Here is a 17,631-nt window from a genome sequence, read left to right as displayed (position 1 = left end):
GGAACATTTCGTACAAAGATTACCATAATCAAGGACAAAAGTGGTAAGGACCTAACAGAAGCAGAAGACATCAAGAAGAGGTGGCAAGAATACACAGAGGAATTATACCAGAAAGACATGGAGGTTTCGTACACCTCAGGTAGTGTGGTTGCTGACCTTGAGCCAGACATCTTGGAGAGTGAAGTCAAATGGGCCTTAGAAAGCACTGCTAATAACAAGGCCAGTGGAAGTGATGATATTCCAGCTGAACTATTTAAAATTTTAAAAGATGATGCTGTTAAGGTGCTACACCCAATATGCCAGCAAGTTTGGAAAACTCAGCAATGGCCAGAGGATTGGAGAAGATCAGTCTACATCCCAATTCCAAAGAAGGGCAGTGCCAAAGAATGCTCCAACTACCGCACAATTGCGCTCATTTCACACGCTAGTAAGGTTATGCTTAAAATTCTACAAGGCAGGCTTAGGCAGTATGTGGACCGAGAACTCCCAGAAGTGCAAGCTGGATTTCAAAAGGGCAGAGGAACCAGAGACCAAATAGCAAACATGCGCTGGATTATGGAGAAAGCTAGAGAGTTCCAGAAAAACGTCTACTTCTGCTTCATTGACTATGCAAAAGCCTTTGACTGTGTCGACCACAGCAAACTATGGCAAGTTCTTAAAGAAATGGGAGTGCCTAATCACCTCATCTGTCTCCTGAGAAATCTCTATGTGGGACAAGAAGCTACAGTTAGAACTGGATATGGAACAACTGAGTGGTTCAAAATTGGGAAAGGAGTACGACAAGGTTGTATATTGTCTCCCTGCTTATTTAACTTATATGCAGAATTCATCATGCGAAAGGCTGGACTAGATGAATCCCAAGCCGGAATTAAGATTGCCGGAAGAAATATCAACAACCTCAGATATGCAGATGACACAACCTTGATGGCAGAAAGCGAGGAGGAATTAAAGAACCTTTTAATGAGGGTGAAAGAGGAGAGCGCAAATTATGGTCTGAAGCTCAACATCAAAAAAACCAAGATCATGGCCACTGGTCCCATCACCTCCTGGCAAATAGAAGGGGAAGAAATGGAGGCAGTGAGAGATTTTACCTTCTTGGGCTCCTTGATCACTGCAGATGGTGACAGCAGTCACGAAATTAAAAGACGCCTGCTTCTTGGGAGAAAAGCAATGACAAACCTAGACAGCATCATAAAAAGCAGAGACATCACCTTGCCGACAAAGGTCCGTATAGTTAAAGCTATGGTTTTCCCAGTAGTGATGTATGGAAGTGAGAGCTGGACCATAAAGAAGGCTGATCACCGAAGAATTGATGCTTTTGAATTATGGTGCTGGAGGAGACTCTTGAGAGTCCCATGGACTGCTAGAAGATCAAACCTATCCATTCTTAAAGAAATCAGCCCTGAGTGCTCCCTGGAAGGACAGATCGTGAAGCTGAGGCTCCAATACTTTGGCCACCTCATGAGAAGAGAAGAATCCTTGGAAAAGACCCTGATGTTGGGAAAGATTGAGGGCACTAGGAGAAGAGGACGTCAGAGGACAAGATGGTTGGACAGTGTTCTCGAAGCTACCAACATGAGTTTGACCAAACTGCGGGAGGCAGTGGAAGACAGGAGTGCCTGGCGTGCTATGGTCCATGGGGTCACGAAGAGTCGGACACGACTAAACGACTAAACAACAACAAGCCTGGCAAAGAAATGAAAGGGAAAGTGCACATTTCTGAGACTGGCCCCTGATTTGCAAAGAGCTCTGCTCTGCATCCAAGTCAGCAATCTGAACATGGGTGGGACAGTCATCAGGTTTGAAATATTGGAATTTATTTGGAATTTATTACTTGTATCCTGATTTCTCATCCATGAACATTTTATTGCCATCATATCCCTATGATTGTCTCCACAAGCACAAAGTGGTATAAAAGCTCTTTTAAAAACAGCAACTGGAACTCAGGGCCGTCGTTCCTGGGGATGCAAGGGGTGTGGGGCACCTGGGCACCGAATTCTGGGGGGCGCCAGGCACCCGCTGCTGAAACCGCCTAAGCTCTTAACTACCAGTATCTACCTGCTATGAAATAATAAATAATTTTGATCAAGCTAGAAAAACAAAATACATATATACCTGAGTATTACCAAAATGTATACCTACTGTTTCACTAAAGGACTTTGACTTTGTGCACTCATTTACTAAAGACGTGCCGCGCCAGTGACGGCGCTTGTCATTCACAACTGTGGCGCCTGTCAGACTTGGGGGTGCTGGGCGGATCTTTGCACCCCGTCGATGCATATGCTAAAGACTCCTCTGCTGGAACTTGTACTTTCAGGTTTTCCTACAGTAACTTTCTTGATGGGACTTGAGTACGAATCACACATCTTGTTTTCTTCTTAATGTAGACCAAGGATGTACCACATCACTCCATTTAATTGTTTGAAACAATGTGTGTCTTTTTGCAACGTATTGTGCTAAAAATACTAACAAAGACACTTAATCTGAAAGATGTATCTTTGGGTTGAAAGATGTTTTGTTCAAGACGGAGCACATTATGTCGGGATATTTAATCACTGAGGGCCCTTCAGTTAATGTTGATGCTCTCATCTCACCAACATCAGTCTGTGTGCCTCATATAGTAGTGGTACTACAGAATCTGACTGCATATTTGTAAAATACATGAATGACAATACAGAGTATGACAGATTGAGTCGCCCTGGCTCTTAGAATCCAGTAGCTTTTATATCTAGATATTTCCTTCAAGTACATATTTAAGGGTTTTGAAGTGTACAGTTCTGTCAGTTCAATCCTGCCTTGAAATGAAATGATCAAATTTCTGCATTAATTTAGGACATAACACTTCTAGTGACCAGTTTGGTTGGTTTACTCGTTCTGCCAGACCCTAAATATATAAACGTTAATGACGGAAGAATGTTTCTGCAAATGCACTACCAGGTCTGGATCCCACCCCTGAAGGCCACAGAAAATTACAGAGTTTATTTATGAAGCCGGGTAGGGTTTCTTTAACGCTCTTAGCTGCCCAATCTCTCAGTAGATTGTACTTTTCATTGACTGCATTTTAAAGTAATTGTCGAAGTGGCTCTAAAGTGTGTTTCTGTGTGTGTTGAATTGATAGTCCGTGAATTCAAAAGCATTTCTACAGAAAGGGTTTGTCCTCGTCAGCAGTAGAAGTGCTGCTGGCAGAGTCTGGATGAGACAGGGCAGACATCTGCTGAGACTGATTAGAGGCCAATTCAAATGTCATAACAGCGACATAGCAGCTGCTGAATAGCACATAGCCACATGCGTCTGCCACATGGCCCACGCAGAGCCTTTAACAGGGTCTGTCCAGTGATCAAAGCTCTTAGTTGATGGTTATCTCCTCCTAATTCTAAATTTATTTAAGGCTTATTGAATTTCAGGTTTAACAGTTGCAGTAACAGCAACAAGCTCCTTCCCCTGCCCACAACAAAACATCAGCTTAACCCATGACGTTCAGTTTACTTGGAACTGCCAGGCAAAGAACCTCAAGTGTAACTGGTACACAGGCAATGATAGCCATAAACGTGGGCACAAAGGTGAAAGGCTTCTGGGACAACCTGTTGACTCAAGTTTGTGAAGTCCTGTCTTGTGGAGAACCAGAAGCATGCCCTTCAACTTCAGCCTGAGAGATCAATACTTTATATCCAAATAATATGCTCTTTGAAGCCAGCATTCAACCTGACTCTGAATCCACACATGTACATTATCTGCCTACCAACCAACTGCACCATTCAAATGCCGCAAGCCCTATGCATGAAGCCACTACTTTTCTTAATTCTTCTCTTTCCTTTTGCCTGTTTGTCCATCCTGTGGTCACTTCATGCCATTTTCACTTGACTGATACAGCTAGGATTTCCTCGTCTGCCTACGCACAGTATCAAAACTCTTACTATTTCTATCATAGACTCATGCAACCTCCTCCTTGTGGCTCTCCCTGTCACTGAGCTTTCTGTCTCTAGTGTTGCTGCCCACAGTACATTTGGCGCTTTCCCTACTTATCTCCTCCCCTTGATGTGTGTGTGTATGATGTATAAAATAAAATTAAAAACAATTCAACATTACATTTTTTATATGGCTGACTTCGCTGGCTTCTTTGTCCTTCCTTTTCAGCTTCACTTTAAGCTTACCATATTTTGAAAATGTCTACAGATCTTCTTTATCTTTTGCTTTCTCTTTCACCTTCTTTTTCTACATTATGTTCCCTCCCATTAAGAAATCCTCTTTGCGTTCCTCGTTGCTTGCTTCTCCCTACTACAGAAATGCCCTTAAACTTGACATCTCACTCTCTTGGTCCATTAGTACATTCAAGTGCCTCTTCAAAACACTTTTCCCCCACTTTTCAACCAGCATTTTCTGGGTGATGCTCTTTTGCCTTCGCCCATCATGCCTTTGATCAGATTGTAAGCCTGAGGGCATAGTCTATTTCACTCTTCTTTTTTGTACTATGCCTAATGATTTTAGGTGTTGCTGTTGTCATGTTAGATAAAACAAATAGTTGTATTACTGAGTACGGCTAGTTTTTAAAAATCTAGATCTTCCATTTTCTAAAATTCTATCTTCAGTTTTACTCCGGCCACAATCAGTCAACCAGTTATACCCTTTGGATAACTCCTGTTTGTCTGAATGGGGGCCATTTAGAAGAAAGTCTTGATGGATATTCCTATGGTTATCTTACAATTTCAAGTTGGGTGGCATTTTCTGAAGCTTCATCGCTGGGCTACCTTGTCCAAACAGGCTGATCTTTAGAAAAATGCTCTCACTTCTTGGAACTGGCTTGCTCACAGGCAGTAATTGCATTCAGATAGATGGGCACAATAGCAAAATATTTAATCACAAGTTGTACCTACGTTTTCCAGGAAAGAACCAATAAAGATCTGGAGCCACAATATTTTTTTTACAGAGCAAGAAGGTTTCATGGTGAATGGAAAGAGGTGATGGAAATGTTTCATGTAGTTCATGTATTTTGTTTAATGAGAGTGGTTTAAAAACAAAAACACACATTTGTGTGTGTGATTATACAACCTTCTTGAACTGTAGTGCCCAGCATATATTTTGGACTACAGCTCCCATCAACATTGGCTGGCACTGATGGGAGTTATAGTCCAAAACAGCTGCTAAGCACTAGGTTGGTGATGTGCAATAATTGAAAATTCAGGATCATTTTTAAAAATCCTGTCATCTATAATATAATGTAGGCTGGGGGGGGGGGGAAATCAGGTTGACTCTCAAGGTATGGCAGTCCTTACAATCTGTAAGCTCTTTGGTTCTCCCCCTCCCCTTCTAAAATGATAAAACAGCTTTTCCCACCATGTGTTTTAAAAGAAAAAAAACTTTGGCCTGGATCTAAAGAACTGTGCAGTTTGTTCAGTGTGACTAGGGGGTATTTGAACATATGCTTTTCAAAACACCATGCCCACCCCAAATTCTGTATGGCAAACCTCTCCTGAAATTAAGGGTCATTTCAAAATCAGTTTGAAAGCATGGCAAGGGGCGAAGGTGGTCTGCCATTGAAATAGAAAGTAAAAGCAAACAATCCTGTTGGGTATTAAAGCTGCTCATTGGATTCCAGCCACTGAGTGTCATTTTCAGAGATTTTGTTTGCCCTTCTCTTGCCAGTCAAATATAGCTTTAGTTGCATTGTGATTTCATGCAGGTCTTGTGCATTTAAAATATTTGTGAAACATTTGAATCCAAGTGAAATACATTAGTACTCTACCTTTGCTTTAAACCTTTGGGCCATTCCATTGTCACGGGTGGGACACTTGGACTATGTTTTTTTGGTATTCACATGTGTGTAACAATGTAAATATACATAAAAATTAACAACCAAAATTTAAACTATGTTCTGAATAAGATACTGAACATTTTACTAATGTTTTATTATTTTTATCTCCCGTCGTGGGGATTGGAACCGCCGACCTTCTGATCGGCAAGCCCAAGAAACTCAGTGGTTTTGACCACAGCGCCCCCCGCATCCTCCTCTCCTTCATAGCTCCTCCCTTTTCTTGCTATTTTCTGCCTTCCCTTTCTCTGAGCAAATATAGCAATGAGGCCAGGCTACAAAAAGAGATAAAACTTGTAAACATAAAGAAGAATGAACTTCTAACTATTGGGATGCAGCTAACATCCTGACTGCACTATTGGGGCAGTCACCTTTCAAGGTCATATAAGATCAAATTATAGCTTTTTGTCTGATGTCTCCTTCATAAGGTTTTAGAGTGACAGTTATGTCATGGAAATAACAGGAAAATGCCCATTGTTGGAGAGGATTTTCTTTTCCCATTGGCGTTCGCAGGTAGGCTTTTCTGAGATGAGAGGGGGGAGAGACAGTTCAGTTATCAATCATACCATTTCCTGTCTCCCTTGGCAGGTACCTAGTTAAATTTTTGTTTAGACAGGATTTGCTATGCCTTCTCCATTTGCTGCTAGAATGGTTATGTTCTGACATGACATACAACCAGAGTGACTGGGAAGCAACTTATATGAGTCACCAGACACCACAGAGATCATAGCGTACAATGGTTTGTCTTCTAATCTGTGCTATAAGGTCCCCTAGGCAAATAGGCTTTTTGTAATGTTTGGATTAAATACAATGGAAAAGTAGTGTGCCTGGTAATTTTAGTAATACACTGTTGGGTCTAGGCTTTGCCTGAATAGACCTTTAGCAGTTCTTAAAATATGGATCCCCACTCCCTCACTGTGTGTGTGTGTTTTTCTTCTTTTGATATTGCAGGGCTATAATAATCAGAAATGGAGAAGTCATTCCAATGTCTTCAGAATTCACTCCAGAAACAGAACGTCAGCGTCTTCAGTATCTGGTAAGGGGCCTAAAGAGTTGGATTAGTGGGTGGTGGTGTATCACCTTCTTGGCCCTTATCTGAAATGAAACTTGTACTGCCCTTCTGGAACTATATTGTAATCCCACACTTCAGCCAAAAAAGGAATTGGGAGGGAGGAAAAGCAAACTTGGTCACGGTTTCTTAGTCACAGAGTTCTTGTAATGACTAGCCATAATAGAAAGATTTTCAAGAAGAGGAGGAACTAAAACTTGCTGGTCTTTTAGCAAAGCTGATGGAGAGATGTGCTGCCGATTCCCATCAGGCTGTAGGAGAGGGGATTTGCACTACATTTTGAGTTGGCAAGTAGGTATTAGATAATTTTTCAACATTGCGATATATCACCAGCTAACGATCTAGCATGATATCTGAAATAAGGAAGGAACTACAGTATACAGAGGCAAGCAGGACAATGTCCTGGCAATTGCTACTGCTTAAGGGTCTAAAACTGAGAAATGATGATAATATGAGCCATCTCCTGGTCACTTTCAGAAGCAGGCAAGCCAAAATGCATCCAAATGAGACTTTTGGTTTTGGGCTTGGCTACCCAAGGACAATCCACAGTACGGTAATGAGTCATAGTGAATATAAATAATCTGTGATTGCCAGACTGCCAGCAGGCCTGCTAGGACTAGGAGGCAGATGCAGCAGTGGCAGAAACAGCTTGCCATGACCACAGTACATTTCAGCAGTAGTGGTGACAACCTACAAGGCCTTGCAGTGGTGATAGAGAGTGACAGCAGTGGCAGCTGTGGCCTGTGAGGACTCATGGCATTCTGGCAGTCCTAGATTACAGTGGAACCTCGTGTTGCGTACCATTCCCCTTGCGAATGCTGCGGGTTACGAGCTCCGCTAACCCAGAAGTAGATGCTCCTGGTTGCGACCTTTGCCCTGGGATGCGAGCGGAAGTCGTGTGCTGGCAACGCAGCAGCGGGAAGCACCATTAGCGAAAGCATGCCTCATGTTACGAGCGGTTTCCAGTTGAGAATGGACCTCCGGAATGAATTAAGTCCGTAACCGGAGGTACCACTGAATTGGTATTTACTATGACTCATCATCATACTTTGGATTGTTCGGAATACCACTATTTGGTAGCCAAGCCCCAATCCAAAAGTCCTGTTGTGATGCATTTTGGCTTGCCTGCTGATAAAACTGAGTGTGTGATTATTGATAATATTGTCGTTTATCTGTTTTAGTTCCCTAAGTACTGGCAGTTGCCAGGACATTGTCCTGTTCACCTCTGTAAGTTCCCATCCTTATTTCAGACATTGTGGTAGATTGCATTGTTTAGCTGGTGATATTGTTAGGTTTACCTGGTGATCACGTTGCAATGTTTAGCTGGTGAGTTATTGCAGATGTTGGAAAGCAGATACCGCCTAGCCCAGGGGTAGGCAAACTAAGGCCCAGGGGACGGATCAGGCCCAATCACCTTCTAAATCTGACCTGTGAACAGTCCTGGAATCAGCATGTTTTTACAAGAGTAGAATGTGTCCTTTTATTTAAAATGCATCTCTGGGTTATTTGTGGGGCACGGGAATTCATCCCCCCCCCTCAAAATATAGTCCACACACCCCCACAAGGTCTGAGGGCCCCCTGCTGAAAAAGTTTGCTGACCCCTGGCCTAGCCCTTACACACATTGTCATTGGTGATATATTGCCAGCTCAAATATTATGAAACGATTATCACAATGTCAACTTTTAACCGGTTTTGTATGATATATTGATATATCACCTAGCCCCTACTTGGTATCAATAATAGTGATACATTTAGGCTTCCTCTGAGAAAGGGTACTTTGGATCTTTCAGAACTGACAGCTCACCCAGTTTATTATGCTCTCCAGAACTGGCAGATATTGGAAGGGTAACCCGGCAGTGGTCATCCTTGCCCTTCCAGCTGACATTGTGGGTATAAGAAAACACACACATTGAAATCCCTTTTGTCAGGCTGTGGCATCTGGCCTGTGCCTTAAATTCCACCAGTGCAACTGGCAGTTCAGGCAGATGCTCCAAACCAGCCTGTTTCTCCCTGTCTCTGAAACTTGACTTTAAAACCAACGTATCCTCATTAGTGTCCTCTCCCACTGTGCCCAGAAGGTGATGGGGACAAGCTTGTATAGGCCAGATGGCCTTTCCTTTCTTAGAAATGCTCGCTCTGAGTAGAACAATGCTTGGCTGGCTATAAATGCCGAAAGAAATGTGTGTGGTTGTGGTGATTGCGGGGAGGCGACTATACTCTTCTGTGCCCCGATTTTATTGCTGTTTACATTGCCAGAGTCTGAAACATTTCAGAGGGAAGAGCTACTTTTGGAGTCTCGTTTTTTCACAGTGATGAATACAAAGCATCTGCAATAAATATTTATGCTGCCTGCATTTGCCCCCCCCCCCCAAAAAAAGTGTTTGTCTTTTAAATTAGCAGGGATCTGTAGCATCTTGAGAGTGGGGTTTCATTTGAAGAAAGCAGAGATAAAACATTGCCTGAGAGGGTCTTCCCCCCCCTTCAGCCTCTTTTGATGTTCATTCTGGTTAGATCTGAAAATAGCAGCTGCCTTGAAAAATATTTCTGCTACTTCCCCTAACGCTTTTCTTTACCTTTGTTTGTTTACTGCATCTCCATATGTAGCAAATGGGCTTGGGTTATGGCTATCACGTTCAAAGGAAGTAGGTGGGAGATATCATAAGTGTGAAACCACATTAGAGAGATCCTTTCAAATGCACTGGAAGTAACATGTAGAAGATAATTTTAGGACGATTGGTATTTCTGACCAGTTCTCACCTGCTGCTGTTAGGTTTATGACTACTCTGGTTTGTGGTCACGGGTTTCAAGTACTCCTGCAATCGATGATTTCAAAAACAAATGTCAATACTTCTCCCAAGAGTATTCTGTACCACTTTTTAGATTTTGCATTTTTGACGCACGCACTTCTCCTTGCGGTTGTCTAAAATTGTTATAGCTTAATATTGACAGAACATTCTGCAAAAAAGAAATACATTTCAGAAGTCCTAGCCTTATATTTGATCCTCTCCTCTCTCCATCCCTCCCCTCCCCTTCATATTTAATCTGATTTTGTGTTTTATAAGGAATTATTTGGGGTAAAAATCTTCTGCCCGATATAAACAGAACTGCTTCTTTTCTTTGGCGCCCTATTAAAGCAAGGTGCATGTGACTTGTTTCTTAATTTAATATTTCTTGCTAATCACCTTGAGGATTTCTAAATGGAAAGGCAGGGAAAAATATTTTAATAAATAAAAGTTGATTTTGTGCGTATCAAAATTTATTTTTTTAAAATTGCTACGGGGAAGTGCCTGAGTATGTTCCCTTCTCCTCTTCCATTTAGCAGTTCCTGAAGAAAGCACATAAGATGTTATTTGCAAATTATATATAAAAGCACTAAGCCTATCCACAAATTGAAATAACAGTTTAATTATTTTAAGAAAAAGAGAATATTGTATTACTTAGGTTCTTGTCAACAAGCAAGAGGACTCTCAAATAAGCCATTGAACCTATATGACTTGAAAAAAAAAATCTAGACGATAAATTTCTAGTATTTTACCAATCCCAGTTTTAGAAGTTGCTTTCTGTGTTCTTAGCTCTGAGCCACCCTTGACTTATTTCCCACAGTTCTTCCATCATGGATTTGCATATTGACTCTTGTTTCAAGGAGGTCTTGTGGTTTTTCCTCTTCCTTTTAAAAAAAATTAAATTTGTTTCCCTGTTGGAAACCTTACCTAGCTTCCTCCAAATTTATTATGAGCTCCTATTACAAACACTTGATAAATAAGCAAACTTTTTTTTTTTTTAAAAAAAATTTGATTTGATTCAAGAATCAAAACAAATGAAAGTTAACTAACTCCATCCCCACACACGTATACCCACACACACAATCAAACATTTTCCCCAATAGTTGAGGGGCTTGAGCAGGATTGGTTTTAAAAGAATACAGGTGTACCTTTGTTCTCGAACGGAATCAGTTCCGGAAGTCCGTTCGACTTTTGAAAATGAAGGCACGGCTTCCGATTGGCTGCAGGAGCCTCCTGCACTCAATCAGAAGCTGTGTCGGACGTTTGGCTTCCAAAGAAAGTTTGCAAACTTTCTCGGTAGTGGCACCCACCCTGTGGAATGCCCTCCCACTAGAGGTCAAAGAGAACAACAATTACCAGACCTTTAGAAGGCATCTCAAGGCAGCCCTGTTTAGGGAAGCTTTTAATGTTTGATGGATTTCTGTATTTTAATGTCTGATGGATTTCTGTATTTTAGAAATTCTGTTTTGTTGGAAGCCGCCCAGAGTGGCTGGGGGAACCCGGCCAGATGGGCGGGGTATAAATAATAAATTATTATTATAAACTGAAACACTCACTTCCGGGTTTGTGGTGTTCGGAAGCCAAAACGTTTGAGTCAGAAGGCGTTCGAAAACCAAGGTGACTGTACTACAAAATAGCTCTTTAGGTTTGCTTTAAACACAGCAACTGTTTTTTTAAGATCAGGAAAACTTTTGACAGCCTTGGTTGGCTTAGATGAACTGGAACCATTCATGGAAAGCTGAGAGTATCAAAACTCGTGGTGACAATGCTGAACTAAGCAGATCTCCGGGTAATTTTGTTTGGTTTGCTTCATACAAGCATGTACTGTCCATTATTTCAGCAAATGTACTGATACTCTGATGAGTATGCAAATAGCTTGCATGTTTCCTTTAATTTGCTCATTTGTTTCTGCCGAGGACACTCAGGTTAAGTCAAGCTCAAACGTCATGTGCTTGTTCTTCTGTATTTAGTGATAACAGCAGTAAACCAGAAGTTAATATCCAGGTTTTATTCTGAATGGCACCACATCTCAGAATCCCCATGTACAGCAGGTACTACATACACAGGTGGAATATATAGGAAAGTTAATATAAACATAGGACCCAGGTGGCGCTGTGGGTTAAACCACAGAGCCTAGGGCTTGCTGATCAGAAGGTCAGCGGTTCGAATCCCTGTGATGGGGTGAGCTCCCGTTGCTTGGTCCCAGCTCCTGCCAACCTAGCAGTTCGAAAGCACGTCAAAAATGCAAGTAGATAAATAGGAACCGCTACAGCGGGAAGATAAACGGCGTTTCCATATGCTGCTCTGGTTTGCCAGAAGCGGCTTTGTCATGCTGGCCACATGACCTGGAAGCTATACGCCGGCTCCCTCGGCCAATAACGCAAGATGAGCGCACAACCCCAGAGTCGGTCACGACTGGACCTAATGGTCAGGGTCCTTTACCTTAATATAAACATAACACCCCGGTATCTAGTAGCCTGGGGTGCACAATTCTCTGTTCCAGCCTGGAACAGACCCATGTGCAGAACAGACGGCTGACCCAGTTTAGTTTGATGGACTTGAATTGGACTGAATCCAGACATCCTTGTTCCCCTCCCTCCCAACAATTGTTCAATAGGATCTAGAAAAGCCAGTGGTGCTGACAGTAAAGAGATTTTTCTGTTGCGCCCATCTAAAATGGCAGTAGTACATGCAGAACTCGAGGGCCAAAACTGGTGCCAAAGGTGATGGAAGAGCCACATTGCAATGCCTACCCTCAACTATGTACAGTATCTGGTTTTATAGGCAATTTGTCCTGAACTGCAATTGGCAGAAGCACAGCAGTGGTGTAAGCTGAGGACAGAAGAGGTGACAAAGTGTTTTTGCAGTAGTTCAAAGGTTTGAGGGTAGGGAGGGGGAGACTTATTATCCAGTGGAAGTTATTTAAGACTTTATAATAGTGGGCTTCTCAGATTTTGTTCATTTGTTTACAATTACCACCTCTCCTTGAAAACAGAATAACAATGCAAGAGCTCCAACAATGATTGTCCTCTTTCATTTCCTTTTTTAATCTTGTAGGCATATATGCAGCCACACTTGCTGGGAAACGAGTTTACACACTTTGAGTTTCCAAGGAGGGTCCAGAGGAAGGAAGTTGGGAAAAGAATGCTCTACAGAGACTTCAATATGACTGGCTGGTAAGAATGCCTCCTGTTTTTTAGAGGGCAGCATCCACACAGCAGTTTGTTCCATTTTCCCTGCATTTCCCTGAGTTAATTTCTGCATTATATTTGGGCTTTCATGCAAAAAGCCACTTCTGGAAAACTAATGGACCATAGTGCATGCTCAGCTCTCATTTCCGCATTATTTTATTCCAGAAAGAATCCGTTTGCAACCATCTTAACTTGGAAAAATGTGGGAGTAAAAGTGATGAAATTTGGGGCAGTGTACTGGTATATAGTTCTTCGCTGCTGTTTTCCTGGGGGAATTGTGGAAGAATCAGAAGCACACACATATTCAGAAAGGGTGGGAAATGTCCAATGGCATTTGTTGTGTCACAGCACATCCCATGATGTGAATGAAATTTAGTGTGACATGTTAGCAATATCGTTCAAAAAGCCACAGTTCCCTAATGCCGCATCCCATTAGAAAATTTCAGAAAAAAATGACAAAATTGGATTATTAAAACTATTCTCCATATTGTACAATTTCACATCTACGCTAGATGGGTCCGATTTGAGGTGATGTTGGTTTCTTTGTAAACTTTCTCTTCTCCTGGGCTCTGGAACTTTTTCAGAGCAATTGGCTGGCCAGCTTGTATAGGTTTGCTGAAGGTGGTGGTTAATGCCCAGGACTTGCATCATCCATTTAGTCTTTGGGCTGGTTTAAGGCTGCTACTCTTAACTCTCTTCAAGCATCACCTATCACTGTAGCTTGGTGACTTTGTCAGGAATTAAACTTACTAGAGTGTTACATAGATGGGAGATTGATGCTTATTATCCTCAGTGTCTACTTACTTGTGACACCTACTATGGATGCATTGTAGCTACGGAACACAGTTTCTTGCAGGACAAGAACCTGAGGTACCTCAGACTGAAATTTGCCATCTGGTCATATTTAATTACAATTTTAAAGTCCAAGTACACTTTATGTCCTTGGGATTGAAAGCGGAAATAGGACATTCAGAAAAAAGCCTGAATTACAGTTCTCGTGTGACTGTATTAAGTACTTGGAATGCTTCCCATGCCTTTTTTTCTGTGGGCCAGCTTAAACCTTTCCAACCAGCGACCTAGGAGCAGCCTGAAATGTTGAGGGAAAGTACACTCCAATCCTCAAAAGACTGTGCCGCTTCGGAATGAAGATGGGGTCTTGTGTGTTTCACGTCTCTCCCACATCAAATATTACTTGTACGTGGAAAGCCTATACAGTGATGCCTCGCAAGACGAATTTAATTCGTTCCGTGAGTCAATTCGTTTTGCGAAAAATTCATCTTGCGAATCGCGGTTTCCCATAGGAATGAATTGAAATTTCTTTTTTTTTGCCCATAGGAATACATTAATTAAATTTCAATGCATTCCTATGAGAAACCGCGATTCTCAAGATGAATTTTTTGCAAAATGAATTTGTCTTCATCAGATCGCAAGACGCATTCGTCTTGCAGGGCATTCGTCTTGCGAGGTACCACTGTAGATGGTTCTCCCTGAAGTTCTAGCTTTTTATGTTGAAGGTGTAGTCCAAGCATACAATTCTCACAAGTAGAATGTACTTTTGTGCTCTTACTGAACCTTTTGGTCATGTTTATTTTTTTAAGGAAACCAGACTTGTTTACAGGTTGCCTCGTGAATATTTCCTTTTATATACTCAAGTCATTTTCACATGGAACAGCAATAGGCTGCTACCAGTTGTGGCTGATGTAGCAGCCGCTGCTGCTGCTGGAGAATGATTAGAGAAGGGAGAAAGTACGTTGAGCAACTTCTGTGGCTTGTGCACAGCTTTCATTTTCTGTACTCAGGAAATACTTTGTTGTGATACATATAGTCAAACCTCGGATCCCAAACGCCTCCGTTTTGGAGCGTTTCAGCCCCCGAATGCTGAAAACCTGGAAGTGAATGCTCTGGTTTCCAAACGTTTTTCGGAACCCAAATGTCTGACGCGGCTTCCACTTGAGTGCAGGAAACTCCTGCAAGTAATCGGAAGCCACGCCTCGGTTGTGAAACATTTCGGAAGCCGAATGGGCTTCCGTAACAGATTACGTCCAACAACCGATGTTTGACTGTACTTGTTTTGTCTCAACTAGCTACCTCACTGCTCTTTAGGCCTTATAAGTCTCTCCCCCCTTTTTATACTGAAATAAATGCCATTATCGAAAGGGATCATCTTTGGAACACAGAAATCTTCTCTGTTGTGTTCAGCTGCAGACAAAGGGTTAATAGCCAAAGTCACGATAAAGGTTGCCGTATGTCCTCTTTTTCCAGGACACACCTTTTCTGCTTTCATGGAATGATGCCTGTCAAGTTGGCATTGTCCTTCCTTCCTTCCTTCCTTCCTTCCTTCCTTCCTTCCTTCCTTCCTTCCTTCCTTCCTTCCTTCCTTCCTTCCTTCCTTCCTTCCTTCCTTCCTTCCTTCCTTCTGGATAGAGCAGGTATTCTGGTCTCTTGAGTATTTGATTTTAACAAGCAGCTGCATTCTAATCTTGCTTCTCGTTTCTTTCTTTCTTTCTTTCTGCATTTCGTCTGGGGTTGACCTTTCGCTTTTCTCTTGCAACTAGCGCCAAAGCTAGTCTGCTTGTTGTTGCTTTAATTCCAGTTGGCAAAAAACAAAACAAAAAAACCATAGCCCCAGAGGAAGCCCGCTAAACACAGCAGCTCATGTGTGCTTTGCGTTGTGTAACTCGCATGTTGTGTTCAGCAAATGTTGTAGCTGTGGGCGCTTCTCTTCTTCTTTATTGCTCTGCTCAGTGGCACTTGACAGCCCAGCCAGGCAGTCTGGCAGAGCAGGGGATAAGTAGATTGAGAAATGCCACAGAATAGTTTATGAAGCCAACACCAGACCGGCACTGCCTCCTCCCCTCCTCTTTAATATAAATTGATTTATTGAATCAAGTGCAGAAGCCCTGGTTCCAAAACCTTAGGCATTATCCTCCAGAGAGCCGCCTAATAAAAGAGGCCCAACTGACAGTCCTCATTAGCTTTGCCACAGATCCCAAGGCAGTATTTAAAGTGGCAATGTCCCTTTCCCAGACCTGGATTTATCTGCCAGCCAATGCCAACGGGCCTAATTAGCTTGCTCTTATTAGTCTTATTCAGATAAGTGGTCTTCTCTAACAGTCTGACTCCAGGGTACAAAGAGCAAACCGCAGCCTGCCTGCCTTATGCTTCCACCTGCTCAGTTACACCTTGTTTTCCAATTCGTATAATTCTCATGAGCTCCCATGGAAAATGGTGTCTGTGTGTTTAGCTGGGATTTTTGTTTTGCTTTGTTTTTCCTAGTGAAACATTTCAGCTTCCAGCAGTGATCATGATTTTGAAAGAGGGAACATGTCTCAAGTGCGTAATTAAACAAGCCCTTTCCCCCCTCTAGTATGTGATATATATTTCACCCAAGTAGCTTTTGTGTGTTTTTTTATATAAAATATAATGGTTATGGAGACAGCAGTCCTGTTTTAGGGAGGGGGGGTGGTTAAAGAAAGATGACTGCTGTGTTAATCTGCAGCTACTGACAACAGAAGGAGACAGAAGATAGAAGCGGAATTAGATTTAACAAAAGCCCTTTGCACGGGTACTTTTGGGTTCCCGACGTCATGCGCTCCAGAGAAACATAGCTCCCTGTATTCTGTTTGTAACACGTTTCTGGAATGATAAATGACTGTTCACAACATGCACGTTCTGCATCTTTTCAAGATTTGCAGCTCTGGCTGCAGGAACAGCAGGGGAGGAGATCTGACCTGCTGTGTACAGCACATCTCCTGGCAATGACAAATGACTCTTCTTTCCCTAAGTGCACACATGCCAGAGGAACAGAGCCAGTGCTGTTGGAGCAGGGCCAGCTGGAGACAACAAACAAACCAGAGAAGCCCCATAGTCACCCCCTAACTGTGAAGGAAAGAATAGCAGGGCAAGATGTGTTTGGGTAGTCTGCTGCTTGTGTTTTTTTGCATTGCCTTATCAGTTTTGTTGTAACCTCCCAAGATATGTCTAGTGTGTCATTTCCCTTCCACCTTAACACAGGAGAAGGACCTTGGAAATAAGTACTTCTAATTGGTACCTGAATATTCTGAATTGATATTTATTTAATCTCGCAGCATTCTGGAGGCGAGTGTGGTGTCATTACTAAAACATGCAAAAGGGCAACCAAAATGATAAAGCAACTCCTGGTTAGCCATTGTGAGAACAGGATGCTGGACTAGATGTTTCACTGCCTGAATCCAGCAGGTCTAGTTATTGGTAGGTAGCCGTGTTGGTCTGGTATAGTCGAAACAAAATAAAATTCCTTCCAGTAGCACCTTGGAGACCAACTAAGTTTGTCATTGGTATGAGCTTTTGTGTGCATGCACACTTCTTCAGATACACGAAAGCTCATACCAATGACAAACTTAGTTGGTCTCTAAGGTGCTACTGGAAGGAATTTTTTTATTTTGTTTGAATCCAGCAGGCTCTTCTTGTGTTTTTCTGTGTGTGTGCTTGCTTGGGGAAACTCAGGTCCATATTCCCATTCAGCTATGACGCCAGCTGTGTGGTCTCGACCACTGCCAGCTTCACCTGTCTCATTAAAGTAGTGCATGGTCTTGTGCAACTTATGCAGTTTTCTATTTTTCTCTTCCTATAAATTGTTATCACCCCTCTTCTTTCGTTATTGGAACCTTGCAAACATTTTAATGTTGCATCTATCTATCTACCTGCACAAGTAATACAAACAGAAGCTAAAGTTTTGATCTCACAGTTGAGGTCTGCAGAATTCTGGTCGATCTTTTTATTTGGTAAACTGAGCAATTGTG

General features: G+C 42.2%; 1 protein-coding gene across 2 annotated transcripts in view; it reads left to right on the top strand.

Annotated features, from left to right (window-relative positions):
- Positions 1 to 17,631, top strand: part of PPM1H (protein phosphatase, Mg2+/Mn2+ dependent 1H) — a 90,421-nt gene that overhangs the window by 52,119 nt on the left and 20,671 nt on the right. For both annotated transcript variants that reach the window (XR_009558260.1, XM_035126644.2), the window contains exons 5-6: positions 6,758 to 6,842; positions 12,717 to 12,835. Coding sequence is in view for 1 of the 2 variants with exons in the window: in XM_035126644.2 (XP_034982535.1) it covers positions 6,758 to 6,842; positions 12,717 to 12,835 (204 nt within the window). In the remaining variant the exon portion in view is untranslated. The remainder of the gene's footprint in view (positions 1 to 6,757; positions 6,843 to 12,716; positions 12,836 to 17,631) is intronic.

The sequence above is a fragment of the Zootoca vivipara genome, chromosome 10, assembly GCF_963506605.1.
Source record: "Zootoca vivipara chromosome 10, rZooViv1.1, whole genome shotgun sequence".
In the NCBI taxonomy this organism is placed as follows: Eukaryota; Metazoa; Chordata; class Lepidosauria; order Squamata; family Lacertidae; genus Zootoca; species Zootoca vivipara.
The sequence above is the reverse complement of the archived record's forward strand: the minus strand, read 5'-3'. Positions and strand labels throughout refer to the sequence as shown.